A 16,393-nucleotide genomic window follows, 5' to 3' on the forward strand; every position below is an offset into this window, starting at 1 on the left:
TGGAATATGTTCCATTGACTTGAGCCACTCCAAGAGCCTTAGCCACTGTTTTCCCATGTAGGAAAGCACAGTTTTAGCAATAATATCCACTCCAGACTTTACTGTACAAGGTACATTTTGCCCTCACGGTAAATATATTTATTCCCATGTTCCCTGTAGATTATTGTCATGTTGTATCACTCACTTTACACCCACATAGCACCTCAGGTTAATCTGACGTTTGGTGAACACAAAGGTCACACGATCCAGCAGGAATTTAAAAACAAATCCTGTAGAAATCAGTTGACAGTTGCGTAAAGAGCCACTGTTTGTGCAATTTCAATTCACTTCAATGGGAAGTATATCAGACTTATTCCCAAGAGTTCTATGTGCTGCTGGGAAAAAAATCACTGCCACGCCTATGCCATCCACTCGGTGCTTTCTGGTATGTTGAGAAGGACCACTTCTCACAGGCACAGCCCAAACACAGGTGCTCTGAAATGCTTTCCAGGTGTTTTAGAGAATGGTCAGGGACCTCTTCAGACTCATTGTTAAGTTTTGTATCATTCAGGCAGCTCTGTTCAAGTTGTGCACCCTCTGTGAGTACGAACATTTTGTTTTGAGATTTGCACACAAATTTATAAACCTGTTATTTCTCAGCTATTAAAGCTAAATGGCTCTTTTTTGTCACACTCCTGGCTCTTTCCCACCATGTTCACCCCGAAGGCATGCAAAACTCTCAGCTGGCGTTACGATCTGATGTTATATATGAGTGTGCCAGCAAGTAATTGCCTTGGATGGAGCACTCTGGCTCCTGTGCCAAGGGAACGTCACTGGCTCCAGAGCTGCCCAAACATTCTAATTGTACTGCAAGGAAAATATGGCACAGTTCCTAAAGTGGGCAGGATGATGGTGCTGTTGGCATTAAAATATGAAAGCATGAGTGTTCTTGTAGTAGCTGGGGCAACATTTCACTTAACTGCATGAATATGGACATTTTTCTGCCCTACCAGTTAACATGGAACCTAAGAGAGCACCCCTAAGTAGGCGTTTTTATTGGCCTTTTCTCCAGCAAAGTATTCTTAGGATGTGTATCTGGACACTCATTGACTAAAATACCTAGTGCATGCTAAGTCTAGACACTAAACCATCTCTAGAGCAGCATCATTTTTACTGACAATCTAAACATCTGAGGCCATGCCCAATCTCATCAGATCTCGGAAGCTAAGTGGGGACAGGCCTGGTACAGTACTTGGAGGGGGGACCACCTAAGGAGTCCAGGATTGCAATGCAGAAGCAGGCAATGGCAAACCACCTCTGAAACATCTCTTGCCCTGAAAACTGTACAGGACTGCCATAAATCAGCTGCAGCTTGGTGACACTTCCCACCAAAAACACCAGAGGGGACTTGGGAAAAACTGAGGCCGATTTCACACTCACCTTACGCTGCTCTCATGTCCGACTTCTCAGCACGGCATCTTCCTGATTTCCCACTATTTGCGTTGGGGCTACAGCAAACATTGCGGTTTTCGCGCAGTAAACAGAAACTGGTTTTTAGCCGTTTCCGTTTGCTGCGCGAAAATTGTAATGTTTGCTGCATCCCTGGTGCAAATAGTGGGAAATTGGGAGGATACCACACTGAGAAGATGAGTGAGTGCGAAATTGGTCTGAGAATTTCCAGGATACAATGTGGGATATCACAAATCATAGGGTGTTTTTTTTTTTAAAAAAACATGCTGGTTCCATAAAAGGAAGATCTAACAGTGTTTCTGGATTGTTTTGTATGATGCAGCCCAGATTATCTGAATTACCTGTATACAGTTAAAAAAGGATTAAAGTGATTCACAATAAAAAATAAAAGCATTATTAAAATGCCATAAACAACTATGGCAAACCATTCTACATCCCAAGTAATAACCCTGCCTAAAGCGCTACTTCTAGATTTTGTTCAGGGCCACAACCACACATCATCAGATATCGCAAATGTTCATAAATACACCATGAATTTTATAGCCCAGGTGTCTACACAGGTTGCTATTGCATCTATTCGAGAGTTTATAAGATTGTGTACTGCTTGAAATGGCACACCACAATCCTTACTTGTTTAAAACTTTATAAGACATGTGGCATCTTCCTTTCAAGTAAGCTTAATAGGTCTGGTATTGTACCATTTCAAACAAGTTATTGTTTATTATTGTTTGTTAAATTTATATCCAGACTTTTTTCATTATGAAATTCAGAGCAGTTTACAGAGGATTCCTGGGAGGTCTGCCATTCAGAAACTCACCACAACGGTGCTTAGCTTCAACAAGGTAGCTGTTATGTCCCTTCCAACCAGCCAATGTGTCAGTGAACTGACACCTATTCTTCTATACCTGGTGGTTTCACTGAGATCAGTTTGCTCCTCAACCTCAAAAAAACTTCGATCCAAAAGCACCAAAGGAAATGGTGCTGATTTTTATAGCTGAGGAATGGCATTTTTACATATGAATATAGCAGCTGTCCTCTCAGAGTGAGTGTCTGACCCATGGTCCGCAGATAGTACCAAATGAAGCCGGATGCAGCATAGGAATATGTAACTTAAAATAGTTGCATAGGTAGCCCTGATCTGGATAGCCCAGGCAGGCCCAATCTCATCAGATCTTGAAAGCTAAGCAGGGTCAACTTTGGCAAGTACTTGGGTGGAAGACCAAGAAATACCAGAGCAGGAGGCAGAGGTAGGCTTTATTCAGTCACCTCTCTGAATACCTTCCATGTCCCTAGTAGGGGTCTGTCACCAGAGGTTATGACTTCCAGGTGCACACACACACACTCACATAAGCACATAAACATGAAACTAAAACAAACAAATGCCAGTCGCATAGGCCATAATAAATTTTGACTGGAGAGAAGTGCTCTGACTCCATTATGGAGTCTTGCTCTGACTCCATTATGGAATATGTGTCATACGAATGCTACCTCACAACTGCTGTTTTGGTTGCAAAGTGGCATTCTGACCCCCCCCCTCCCCCACCAAATTCTTCCTCATGCACCAGAGGCTCACAATGGATAAATTTCTCAGCCTGCACAACAGCTGAGTGCGCGCATCCCCCAATCCACCCAAAACGTCTTACCATGTATTTGTTCTGTACCCAAGATTCAATTAAAGCTTTAGTAGAAGTGAGTGGAATTTGGAAGTAGGGATGTTGTGAACTTTGCACCAAATGTGGTCTATAGGCAAAAATAGCATGTTAGATAGCTGCGATCACTTGAGAGCTGAACCTACAATCTGTTTGCCTGCCTCAAACAGCTTTGCAGGTACTTAATAATGGTGGAAGTGGAGTCTCCTATCCTTCACTTGCAAGGCCTTTTCATCTGTGCAGCGGTTGAGCAGATTCTTCCCAGGGTCATGGATGGTTGGGTCAGATAATTAAATGTCATTGGGTAGGGGGAACACAAAGCCTCCCATAAGACTGTGTGAAAATGCATGCACAAAATAAGGTCAACAACATGGGCTGGAATGAACACTAAATGGTAGACTTAAAAAAACCCTAGTGTTTATAATCACTAGCTGAATGATTTTGCTGATTATTTATATAATTGGCTGCCAGAGACAGCGTGCAGATTGAGACAATAGCTCTGTGGGGGAACTATCTTCAGGCTGTGGAACAACACACATGTATGAAAAAGCCTATTGTACTGTTTAAATATTGAATAGTTGGTTTTTATACTCTGCTTTTCTCTATGCTAAGGAATCTCGAAGCGGCTTACAATCACCTTTCCCTTCCTCTCTCCACAAATAGCACCTTGTGAGGTAGGTGGGGAGTTCTGGAAGAACTGTGACTGGCCCAAGGGCACCCAGCAGGCTTCACATGACTACTGTTATGTCCAGCATAACACCCCAAGCGCACACATCCAATAATATCCAGTGTATCATTAGAAATGCAACCAAATCAATTTTCAGTGCAACAAAATTAAATTCCACTGACTTATCATATTTACTTTTGGGCACACTGTTGGAAGTGTAAAGCAAAACTGGAAGAGCCAGAGATAGCATGTGAAACAGCCACATGTGGCTCTCTAGCCACAGAATACCACTGTGCTGTGTTATTACAGGATTACCTACCCCCATATTATTAAATTGGGGAGAGCTACGGCTCATTTCAACAAGAGCTTTCTGAAACATACCTTATACCATTTTTCCAATTCTCTAAAGGGGTATTTCTGTTCCAGTCCAACATATGCAGCCAAAACTGGAAAGGGGGACAGAAGGATATTCAGTGGTAACTCAAATATCACAAGAGACAAGCTAAACTTAGTCCTGCTAAGAATGCCTGGGTTACATATTATATTTAGCCAAATCCTTTAGGAGAAGGTTGCAGCTACACTCAGATAGGTCAGCATCAAGTTTCACTGGTGAGTTAATATATCAAGAACAATCTCAAAAAGGTAGATAATGAGCAAGGTCTTTATCTAATACAGAATTCTGTTTTTCAAAGATACCTGGGAAACTGATACCTACTGAATAAACTGAAAACTTTTACTGTTTCTAGATTAGAACCCCAAAATATTATGATTCACGAAGTCTGGACATATGTTCGTAGATGAAGATAAAATTTCACTTTACTATGGGTCATCTACTTTTAAAAAAAATACAAGAAACCAAAGGCTGTGGATCAAGAGAAGAAAAAAGCAGCCAGGAGGATTGCTTAATACCTTTTCTTGACATTGATTTGATCCTCCCAACTGCTTTTTCCACTAGTGGAGAAACTTACAGAGAAAGCAGAATTCTTTTGCAGGGGGAGGGGAAGAATTTTGAACACACAAATGGAAATAAAATCCTCCCCCACTGAAATTCTCCGCTGCTAAAACAGCTTCTTGTTTAAAAGGGTGGGTGGGGGGGGAAGACTATAGTGTCCCATCTTTAATTTAGCGGGGAAGCAGGAATAACCAGAACCACAAGTTCTTATTCCTTCTGCATTACACAACACCCCTCGAGCCAAAGGGTATGTCCAACTCTGAGCTCTGCCATTTCAGTTCATTTCATAGATGCCCCTAACAAAACCAGCTGTAGCACTGCTCCCTCCAGTTCTGCAAGTTGCTTGTCTCAGACAATCATGAATTTCCACTGAAATTCAGTCTTTGGATTGAATCACGGCTGGGCTTGATCATTTTCCTGTCATGGTCAAGGAAAAGCAGAACACACATAAAGGAAAATGGGAATTTATTTAAGCCAAAAGATACATTTTGTTTTGTTCTTCAGATGTGAACAATTTCCTCAAAAGGATATTCCAAAGGAATTACAAAAAAAAAACAAACACACAACCAAACAAACTTTGAACCATTTAAAAGCAAGGTAACTTTTCCACTGGTTATAAAAATAACAAAATAATTCATATATATAATTTCTGTATATGTTTACTTGGATATATTTAAAAAAATAAGACATTTTCCTATCAGTAAAGTAAGCCATTACTCACTGGCTGACATTTTTCTGAGACAGGCTATCATAACTCATCTTACATAAGACACTAATCAGAGGCAGATTTTGGTGTCTAAAGTGTTGCAATACCAGCCTTTCTAGCCCTCTGAGTCATGACAGCACCAACTTCTGTAGCTGCTTTAACTTTATGTACAAACTTCATAAAAACATTGTAAATTTATAAACTACATATTTCTAAATGCTTATAAAATGTAGAATGTCAGAGTATTGTGATGTGTAGGGCTTGGGCCACATCAAACCAGAGGCCTTTTCTCCACAGAGGAGTTCTGCAGAAACACTTTTTGATGTGCGTGTACAACCCTTCCAGATTCCTTAAAATGAAAGCCAAAGAATTCTGCTAAACTGGGTGGGGGGAAGAATAGATATTTTAAGTCTCTCCTCCAAGAAGCATTTTTAAAAGTGCAAAATAAAATAATTAAAAGCCACATCTCCTTATGGCTATGCGCTGTTGCAGAATTGTTTTGTATCATTCCTCATCAGCACAGTTGTGCTGTGACTGGACTATCTCCTACACTGTGTTTACTATACCCACATGAAATAATAAACTGCTACTATGGTTTCATTACAACTCAGCCAATGGCTCAGCTAAACTCAAACATCTGCATTTAAGCTTATTTAAGTCCCACAGATGTGGAACAGAGTTAAATCGGGTTAAACCCTAGTACTTCAGCTTACCTAGAGCTGTGAATTGGACTATTGAACACCTACAACATTTAACAGTGCCATAGTAAGCAGAGTTACACCTTTCTAAGCCCATGGTTTTAGAAGGCTGTAGCCCTGCTTATGATGGCACTGTCAGAAACCAAATAACTTCATGTTTTCCACAGATTCATGCAGTCAGTTGGGATGTTTTGGAGCCTTAAGTATTATTTGGATTCTTGGAGGGCTTTTTCCCCAAGATGCCCAAAGGAAGATGCGAGAACCTTGGCTTTCTCATAGTATCGCACAGGCTTTGTTAGATCTGATATTTCCAAAGAGATCACAGCTAGAGCCAAAAATGTGGGGACTCTTGATGGTTTGACATATTTGAAGGACAGAGAAGAACAGAAGAGAGCTAGTGCTTTGTCACAATCAGAGCTTCCCAGAATGTTCCTTGGCATGGACTGTGCAGGCCTGACTATATGCAGAGCTGCACAGAGAACAGGAGGGAAATTATGCTGTACTATATTTTACACTGTACTTCTTCCTGCACAAAACAGCATCAGTCTTATGTCATGTTCTTTAAGGTACTGACTCACAGTTCAAGCTTTTAAATCCGTAAAACAAAGTATTTGCATGTAAGGCAAAATTAGTCCCACTGACTAATTCAACAGAACTAAATCTGGTGACAATCTGGTGCTTCAGTTTAACTGGATTGTGTACTGAGCTGTAAAACACTTATGATACTTAAGACATGAAGCACCATTACAGAAAGTTAGTTTGCCACTAAACAGCAGGCCAGAAAAGAGCACAGCTTGGTTATATGTGCTGTTAAACAGAAGGGTGATTTAAAAAAAAAAGTTTTGTTTTATTCTGCACATATACCCAGTTTAAGACATCTTGGAAAAGGTGCATTCATAGCCACTTTCTCAGGTTGCTAGTTACACATAGCTATCTTTGGATGAAAGTTGCCATTATTAGATTGTAACTCTACTGAATTAAGTGAAATTAAAAAAAAGTTTTGGGTAGCATTAAGGCTGAGAACAATCAGACTCAGAATTACATCAGTTATATAACTTTGACAAACAACTGAGGGTAGTGTGACATTCATTTTTAGCAGAGGTTGTTTTTTTAAATCACCAACAGGTGACAAATTTCTATATAAAAATCAATGGTAGACATCCCTGTCTTTCACATGTAGGGGCACACAGAAAGACTACCAATTAGAAATTTCTCTCTACAACTAGGGGAAGAAATTGTTCTTATATTGTTTGGTTTTCAATATATACACACAACTTTATCACTTTGTCACCTCAGGTTAAAGAGGTTAATGAATCAAAGGAAGGAAGGAAGGAAGGAAGGAAGGAAGGAAGGAAGGAAGGAAGGAAGGAAGGAAGGAAGGAAGGAAGGAAGGAAGGAAGGAAGGAAGGAAGGAAGGAAGGAAGGAAGGAAGGAAGGAAGGACATAAAAACCTCTGTACCAAAGTGGAAAGTGAGATGAAGTATGCATCACAAGCCACATTCCCTCTTTTGAAAATTCAGTTCCCCCTCAAAATTAAAATTGTCCCCAATCTAAAAATGAACACTCCAACATATCAGTTAAAATATAGTGGCTTGTAACCTAGACAGCAGCCATCCAGGCTATGGGATTTGGGTCGTATAGGTAGATATGATACAAACAACATGGGAATACTGTTCTGTGTACATAGTGCATGTACCACTTTGTGGATACTGACAGTAAACAAGATTGTAATACTAAGTTTGTGCGTTTTCTTCCAAGAAGCAAAGAGATGTCTCCAGCTAGCACAAAAGCTGTTGTGAAAAGAGATCATGAGAGGCTGCCAGAGAAGGGATTAGAACGCTGTGCTTTTCACCATCCCATAGGCACTATACAGCTTGTCGAGAAGCTTCTGCTTTTCCTGCTCTGGCAAGAAGCTAGACTTGGCTGCATTTATGTTCTGCGAACAGAAAAAGAACATACAAGCTGAAGGTGACTTTATTCAAGAAAGTATCAACTTGGTATTTCTGCAGGCACAAAGCCTCCCATGAGCTGCTGAAGCACACAAACAGAAATAATGTATAGCTGTGCTGCTTCTAAGTCCATATTTTCACCCTTTTGTTGTTTTAAAGGAAAGCAGTAGCCTTCAAAAACAGATTTTTAAGGTACAAAACAAGGCATCTTAGATTCACGGATAAATGTTCTTTCAAAGATGTGAGTTAGTTCTCATTTCGATGACAGTCTATTCATGTAGCTGTATGCCTGTCATGGTAAGTTTCTACAGAATCATCTCTGCCCTAAAAATGCAACTTTTTGAGAAGCAGAACACTGCCTTCAGTTCTAAGCACATTTACTTGGATGGAAGTTGCAAGCATATGGTTTTAGATGGAAAATGGCTGCATGAGAAAAGCCAGGCAATGCATTTCCAAATGGAACAAGCCCTAACCTACTTACCAGTCTCTTGAATTCCTGCTCAGTAAAGCCCATGTTGTCCATTGCTATTTTGTAGTCTGTGTGAATTGTGGAGTTAAAAATGAGTGGGTCATCTGTGTTCAAGGAATAATTTGCACCATCCTTCATAAACCTGAAAAATCAGAATTGAAATTGGGACAGTTTAAAGCAGACCTACGCCCTGTATTTTTCCACAAAGTAAAAATATTTCGGGTTGTTTGCATATTTTTTTCTAGCTACACAATTTCCATCAAGCTATGGGATGAAGGGCACATCTGCATGTTCCTTTTCTTTGTTATTTAACCAGATAGATAAAGTCCCAAGGAATGCTTCAAAGCAAAAATCAGGAGCAAGACAGTTAAGATAGGCATAGCAACTTGGGCTTAAAGTCCAATAGTTCTTCATGACAAAAACTGGAAAGGAACAAAAATATGTATTTATTGTCTCTGAGACAGATATGGAGCAGCATATTCCCTGTATTACTTAACAGTTCATTCCAGCAGTCAAGGAAAAAAAAGATGGACAGAGATGACAAGGTACACTATGCTTCATGTTACTGAACATTACTGCAAATATAAATAAGCAGATTGTAAGATGCTTTTAATTTAGATTATTTATACCCTGCTTTTCTCCCCAGTGGAAGCCAAAAGCGGCTTATAATATCATTATCCCCTTCTCCATTTTATCCTCACAACAACCTGTGAGGCAGGTTAGGGTGAGAGTGAGTTAGTGGCCTAAGGTCACTTCACAAGCTTCCACAGCAGATGGGCCATTTGAACCTGGGTCTCCCTAGATTATAGACATTAACCACTACACAATGCTGACACTATATTGAAAATATAAAGAATGCAACAACTTACCTTACTACAGGATGATCAGCAAAGTTGGGTTTACATGCTCCAGTGAGATAACTTGACCAAGGACATACCTATATGTTAGCCATGGTAAAAAAAAAAATCATAGTCAAAATCCACTTTGAGAACAAGACTGTGCTCTTATTGGCGGGGGAGGGCGGGATATAAAAATAAATTTATCTTATCTTATAAAGCAGCTCATAACTTAGCTGAAAAAATTCTCTAATTTATCACTCCTAACATTCATCTGTTCCAAATATACCAACCTCTCTTCCTTACTCATGGAAGAATGCATTTGTCAAGGCACCACGATGTATAAAACTGAGCATTGTGATTATGGTCATTCCAACACAGCTCTGAAAACAGGATTAGGTAGTACATGCACAATTGGCTCCCACAAGTTTGCCAAATGGGATCAACTATACCTATTCAAGAATCATTTGAGGAGAAAGGATACCACACCAAAGCCACTCCTGCAACAGCACAGATTCTGCAGTCAAGTGTGAGGTGGGTGTGCCACAAAGAGAAGATCACATATTAGATATATTCTTAATATAGCTGCCCAAATGGTTTGGGCCAATTCTTTCATAGTTTATCTAGAACTTTTCAGGTGAAAAGAGGAAGAAGGAGAATGACATATGACACTTCCTGTCTGAACAAAGGGTTTATCTTGCTTAGCAATGCCCCCTGCTCCCAAATAAATGGACATAGATTTCAGCACTACCTGCTTTTCTTTATTCAAAAGCATGTAAATCCATCGTATTTAGAATAATATGTTTATTGCATATTGAGGAAAATGAGGCATTAGATTTGTATTGTGCATATCTCCTGAATGAAATACCAAGGAGTTTGTTTTCAAATAAAGTCAGAATTTCTGTACGTTATTTGCCATTTCAGCCTAAAAGGTGATAGTGTCTCAGCAATATGGAACAAGACTTTCTCCACTGTCAGAAAGATCTATGATAATCTATTTATCCAGAGCATCATGCTATAATGTAACTCCTCTGGGTTTTTGTAAACATACAGTCTGTCTACAGAGATGGCACCCTGCAAGATATTACCTCAAAATGCATGTTTTGTTTCAATAGCTGCTTATAGAGAAATTCATCTTCCAAGACATGGTAGCCATGGCCTATACGCTCTGCCTTTAGGATGTTGATTGCCTACAAGACACAAAACAAACAAACCAGGTACTTATTAAGTTACTCTGAGCAGGCAGTGTGCTTCACTCTCCTCGGAGAGAATGAGATGCCTACAGGACTCGTTCTGCCACAAGAAGTTAACACAAATGCTACATCTGTGAACATCAAATCAAAGGGGTTCACATACATGGTGTTAGAATTATTACTCAAACTATTTAATATTTACAAAAAAATCACACTGTTCTATTGTATTAGCTACAATACAGGCATGGGCAGCTATAAGGCAGAACACATAAGGAAAGAGAGATTAGGTTTAGATTAATGTAGAGTTGAAATTGGTAGAGATTTGAGATAAACAGATGACACCACATTAGTGGCAGAAGATAGTGAACACCTGAAATGACTACTGATGAAGGTTAAATCTGCTAAATAAATAATAAAGGAGAAAGCACTGAAGCAGGATTACAGCTGAACATCAAAAAGATAAACGCGATTATTGAGGAATTACACAATTTTTAAGTCTAACAATGAAGGAACTAAAATTGATAAAAGATTCTGTTTCTTGGCTCAAAAGGGAGACTGCAACCAAGAAATCAGAAAGAGATTGAGAATGGGAAATGCAGCTCTGAAGGAACTAGAAAAGATCCTGAAGTGTAAGGATGTGCCGCTGGCAACCAAGATCAAGATAAGTATGGGTGTGAACACTAGATAGACAAAGCTGACAGAAAGAAAGGACAGTTTTACAGATACCATGGACTGCCAAAATGACAAATAAGTGGACTCTAGATTAATTCAAGCCTAAACACTCCCTAGAACAGGGGTGGGTAACCTCTGTCCCGAGGGCCATATGCGGCCCTCGAGGTCACTTGGTGTGGCCCTCGGGGATTGCTGGATAGATATATAGATTGCCATGTGGCAGCCTCCCTGGGGTCTGGCTGGCCAGCGAGGATCGTGGGGCCCAGCCACACTGTGCAGCAGCCTCCCCAGGGCCAGGCAGGGATCACAAGGCCCAGATGTACTGTGCGGCAGCCTCCCTGGGGCCTGGCTGCTCGGCCAGAATTGCTGCAGGACCTGGAAAAGTTACTGTCACAGTTCAGTTTGCACTTGATTATCCCAGATGTGTGGCCTAATATGCTAATACTTGTGTGACCTAATATGCTAATATTAGAGGTTGTCTAATATGCTACTGAGTCTGCTGGGCTTTTTCTACCTATGGGCCAGGTGTGTGTGTGCCAGATTAGGCTCTCCCCACATGACTTCAAATAGAAAAACAATTATTTGCATTAATTTTGCTGGCCTGAATCATTCTTCCTCAGCGGAGCACAGTTTTTTTTAAGTTGATAATTTTTATGGCCCACGAATGATGTTAAAATCCATATGGCCCTTGGCAGAAAAAAGGTTCCCCACCCCTGCCCTAGAAGCTACAATGACCAAACTGAGGGTGTCACACTTTGGTCATGAGAAGACAACACTCACTAGAAAAGACAACAATACAGACGTAGGCAATGACAAACAAGCTCTGATCATCTTTTACCTTGAAAACCCTACAGGGTCACCATAAATCAGCTGTGATTTGCCAACAACAAAAGAAGGCCTTGGGGCCAGGGTACTTGAAGGACCACCTCCTCCCATACTCTTCAACCTTCCAGTTAAGATTCTCTTCCCAAGTCCTGCTCTCTGTGCTCCCACCTCGGAGAAGGGGCTTTTCCCGTGGCAACATCTTGCCCTAGGAATGCCCTCCCACATGACGCTAACCTGGCACATACTTTGCTGCCCTCTTAGATTTGTTGTTGTTGTCAAGTCGCAACTAACTTATAGGTTTTCAAGGCAAGAGACATTCAGAGGTAGTTTGCCATTACAACCCTGGTATTCTTTGGAGGTCTCTCATTCAAATAATAGCCAGGGCCAACCCTGCTTAGCTTCCAAGATCTCAAAATCTGATGCAAGTTTAGGCTAAATCAGGATGTCCTTTAGATATCAGGTGAAAACATTTCTTTTGACTCAAACTTTAAACTGTATGGTTCCCATCTTTAAAAGTCTTTTAATGGTCTCCTTTCAGCCTAGGAACAGTTTTATGAATATCATTTTAGGCTGGTGGATGTTTTTATGCTCTTGGCTTTTTATTATTAATGTAATTTCTTATATTGTTGTTTCTATGACTTTATTTTTAAAAATATTTTAACTGTCTCAAGCTAGGAAATGGCATATAAAATTTTAAACTAAATAAATTAAATAATTATGATGCATGTTGAGACTGATTTTGAAAGGACAACAGTTTACTGCAAGACTTCCATCAAATTATGAAATCTTGCTCTGAGCAAAGGAAGTTAAGCCATTAATAAATATTGTCTCCTTAGCATGCTAGTGCTGTCAACTTCCAGTACAAAATATAATACTGTCTAAAAGAACAACCATCATTTCCATAAGGTCTATGCTTGCACACTACTATCCTCCCAATAATTCCCAACTCTGTAGCTGGAATAATAAAGCTAAGATGTGGCAAGGCCTCAACAAATGCATAATTTATGTCTGCACACTCCCTGAAAGTTTGCCAGGTTTTTCTCAGCAACCCTTCACACCTTAACGGAATACTGCTCCAAAAGCATCCCCTGCCATTCAGGAAAGAGAGGAGGCGGCTTGGGGGAGGAATGCCACTGGAAAGAGGGAGACTAAAAAAAATTGATGTGCAGATGCAAAAGCCTGTGCATACCGTTTTGGATTCTTCTGACCCAAAGTCAGTATAAATGATTGGTTTCTTTGCTAGAAACTACATTTATAGAGTGGGACAGGAATGGGGTTGGGGATTAAGGGTTATCACTTAGCACAGCTGGGGAAAGAGCTCCAAGAAAGAGAACAGGGAGATAAGTGAATGAAGATGTTTCTCCAATCAGACCCTGAGAGCTTCATCCAGAGCACCTGACATTACTGAAACTGAACAGGCACAAGCTTGGATGCTAAGGTGCTGTTCTGCTGATGCAATAACAGTTCCTCCAACAGAATTTTAATTTGCAGAAGGGAGTCTCCTGCTGCAGACTCCCACTTTACCCTTCACTTCATTCTAGGGTAATCCACTGAACTGCAGTGGGGACACAGAAAGCTGCAGTGGGAGGGGGGAGGCAGGGAACTTGCTTTCTTCAAGTGCAATTCTGCTTGTGCTATGGAGTGTCCAAGCCATGTTATCCCTCTTTAAAACCTTTATGACTAGAAACTAATGTTATTTTTACTTATCATTCTCAGCATTCTAATGGACATTAGCCACTTCCACCGTGGAAGAAAAATGCTTTAATTTGATATACCTTGGATGAAGCCTATGGCATTTGTAGTTAAATCTATTCAGTGCTTTGTGGTGCAATTTTTACCTCTTTGATGACCTGGGGTGGGCCAGCTTCACCAGCATGAACAGTCCGATGAATGCCACATCTTTCAGCTTCCTGGATAAGAACCCCCCCAAAAAACAGAAGGTCACACCATCAGGAGAATGTAAGCGGCAGCAAGTGGCATGTCAGAAGAAAAAAGGTTTCTACAGGACAGAATTTGCTATCTTAACTACTTGGCTACAGACTTAGAAGAACTGTCCATTCTAAATATAGCACAGTTCTACCTAGGGGTGCTTTCTCTCTCAAAGAGTAAAAGCAACTGTATTATAAAAATGTAACAAAATGTTACACGCCAGTTTCTTGGAACTTTCAACAGGGCTGGAGGAAAAAACATCCCAAACCACTCTCTATTCCTAAGAAGCCACTTTCAGAGAGGAAACTTCTTGGTACAGAAACAAGTTGACAGACCAACTGAAGATTAAAGTTTTCCCCACCCAAAAGACACACGATACCTACATCATATATCTCATTGGATGTATGCATAAGGAGGCAAATTATCTGCCAAGTGCCAGGAATGTGCTACTTCATCAATTGATACCATTTATATATCTAGAAGCTAACAAAGGTCAATGAGCAAAACTACCCCCTGATTAAAGAATTACTTGATAAGGAGTTGTAATATGAGGCTTTATAGTTGCGACACTAAAATGAACTGTCACACAGTGGGCAGAACCCAGGTGTCATTAGGAGGTCCATCAGCAGGATCACATTTCCAGAAGCCCTCATACTGTTGCCCTCCAAGCACAAAGAATACAGAGCATCAATGTACCAGATATAATTTTCCATCTATGCCTTATGGCTAATAACTACTGATGGACCTCTGCTCCACAAATTTATTCAATCCCCTCTTGAAGCTGTCTATGCTTGTAGCTGCCACCACTTCCTGCAGCAACAAATTCTATGTATTAGTTACTAATAAATACTTCTATTTATCTGTTCTAAGCCTACTGCTCATTAATTTCATTGAGTGCCCTTGAGTTCTTATATTGTGTGAAAGGGAGAAAAATACTTATTTCTCTACTTCTCTATCACACATATAATTTTGTGAACCTCTATTATGTCACCCCTTAATTGTTGCTTTGCCAAGCTAAAGAGCCCTAACCTTTTTAACCTTTCTTTATAGAGAAGGTGTTCCATTCCCTTAATAATTTTAATTGCCCTTTTCTGCACCGTTTCCAATGCTATGATACCTTTTTTCAGGTGCAGTGGTCAGAACTGTATACAGCATTCCAATTGAGGCCACACTATAGATTCATACAAGGGCATTATGATATTGGCTGATTAGTTTCAATCCCTTTCCTAATAATCCACAGCATAGCATTTGCATTTTATATTGCAGTCGCACACTAAGTGAGTTATCTTCAGTGAGTTATCTACCACGACTCCAAGATCTCTCTCCTGGTCAGTTACCGCCAGTTGTATATATTTATAGTTAAGGCATAGAGCTATTACAATCTTTGAAAAGATGTGCTCTGCAAATACTGTGACAGTCAATTTTGTAATGTTTGTTTGAGTATAGAATGTTACCATAGACTTCAAAACTATGACACACCCAAACTCAATAGTTTAGTAAAGTGATTAATAAGGAACAGACACCAAATACTAACAAGAAACATTTAATTTGGCTGCAATCCTGAATCCAGTTGTATGGCTTTTAATATGATTCACAGCCTTTGGTCACACTGAAACAAAACTCAGGAAACTTCACACTGGAGTTGCAATCCTGGAAAGACTTGAATTGAACAGGCTTTCAAAAAGTATGAAGAAGGGTTCAAATCTGAAGTAGTTTCCAAACAGACCTTGATTATACAAGGGAAAAAACAAGGGGTAATGGTAAGTTTCCTTGAACTTTGCTGCCTGACAATATTCCAGCATAATTTATTTCTTAGCAGACAAGGCAGGGAGGGTTGGCAATTCCATAGTTCATTAGCAATGGAGACCCACATGTGACCATTTCATACTATTTAGCTTATCCCTCTAAGCAGGGATGAGACCTGAATTTGCCGAATCCAGGATTAAAATAAACCCTATGCCGTTTCACATATACTTATGTTGTTCAGCTTTATTCCAACTGAACACTGTCACAGAGATTCTGGGATGATTTTACGGCAGTAGTAAAGAGTCTCCAGTCCTCAATATTACCACCCAGTTTTCCTAGGTGAAAATGAGCAACCTGTTCCTATTACCTAAAGTAAATCTGCAGTACAACCCTCAGGTTGTGCTACAATAGCCACAGCAGTATTCTGCAAGAGAGGCACAGTTCTCCAGATCTGCTACAGCAAAATCCTCTTATAATAATTTGTTGCCCCTAACATATCTCCACCTCCACTTCCACAGACTATTAAAAATAACAGCACACTGTTTGGACTTTGGAGGAGACAACATATGCAACATGACACTGCTTGAAACACCCCAGTGCAACACTAAGTCTCTCTGCAACAAGCAGACCAATTAACAGAAATGGACGGAACT

At 40.1% G+C, this 16,393-nt stretch overlaps 1 protein-coding gene across 2 annotated transcripts in view; it reads right to left on the reverse strand.

Moving 5' to 3' along the window:
* Positions 1 to 7,694: 7,694 nt before the first annotated feature.
* The window catches only part of ADA (adenosine deaminase), a 33,961-nt gene continuing 25,262 nt past the window's right edge, over positions 7,695 to 16,393 (reverse strand). The window contains exons 7-11 of one of the 2 annotated variants that reach the window (XM_060230878.1): positions 13,904 to 13,975; positions 10,464 to 10,565; positions 9,409 to 9,476; positions 8,552 to 8,681; positions 7,695 to 8,057 (exon numbers count right to left, since the gene is read on the reverse strand). In XM_060230878.1, coding sequence (XP_060086861.1) covers positions 7,953 to 8,057; positions 8,552 to 8,681; positions 9,409 to 9,476; positions 10,464 to 10,565; positions 13,904 to 13,975 — 477 coding nt within the window. In that variant the 3' untranslated portion in view covers positions 7,695 to 7,952. Of the gene's footprint in view, positions 8,058 to 8,081; positions 8,682 to 9,408; positions 9,477 to 10,463; positions 10,566 to 13,903; positions 13,976 to 16,393 lie in introns of those variants that run through there. The other variant, XM_060230877.1, reaches the window with a different exon arrangement.

This window comes from Heteronotia binoei, chromosome 2, assembly GCF_032191835.1.
Source record: "Heteronotia binoei isolate CCM8104 ecotype False Entrance Well chromosome 2, APGP_CSIRO_Hbin_v1, whole genome shotgun sequence".
Classification (NCBI taxonomy): domain Eukaryota; kingdom Metazoa; phylum Chordata; class Lepidosauria; order Squamata; family Gekkonidae; genus Heteronotia; species Heteronotia binoei.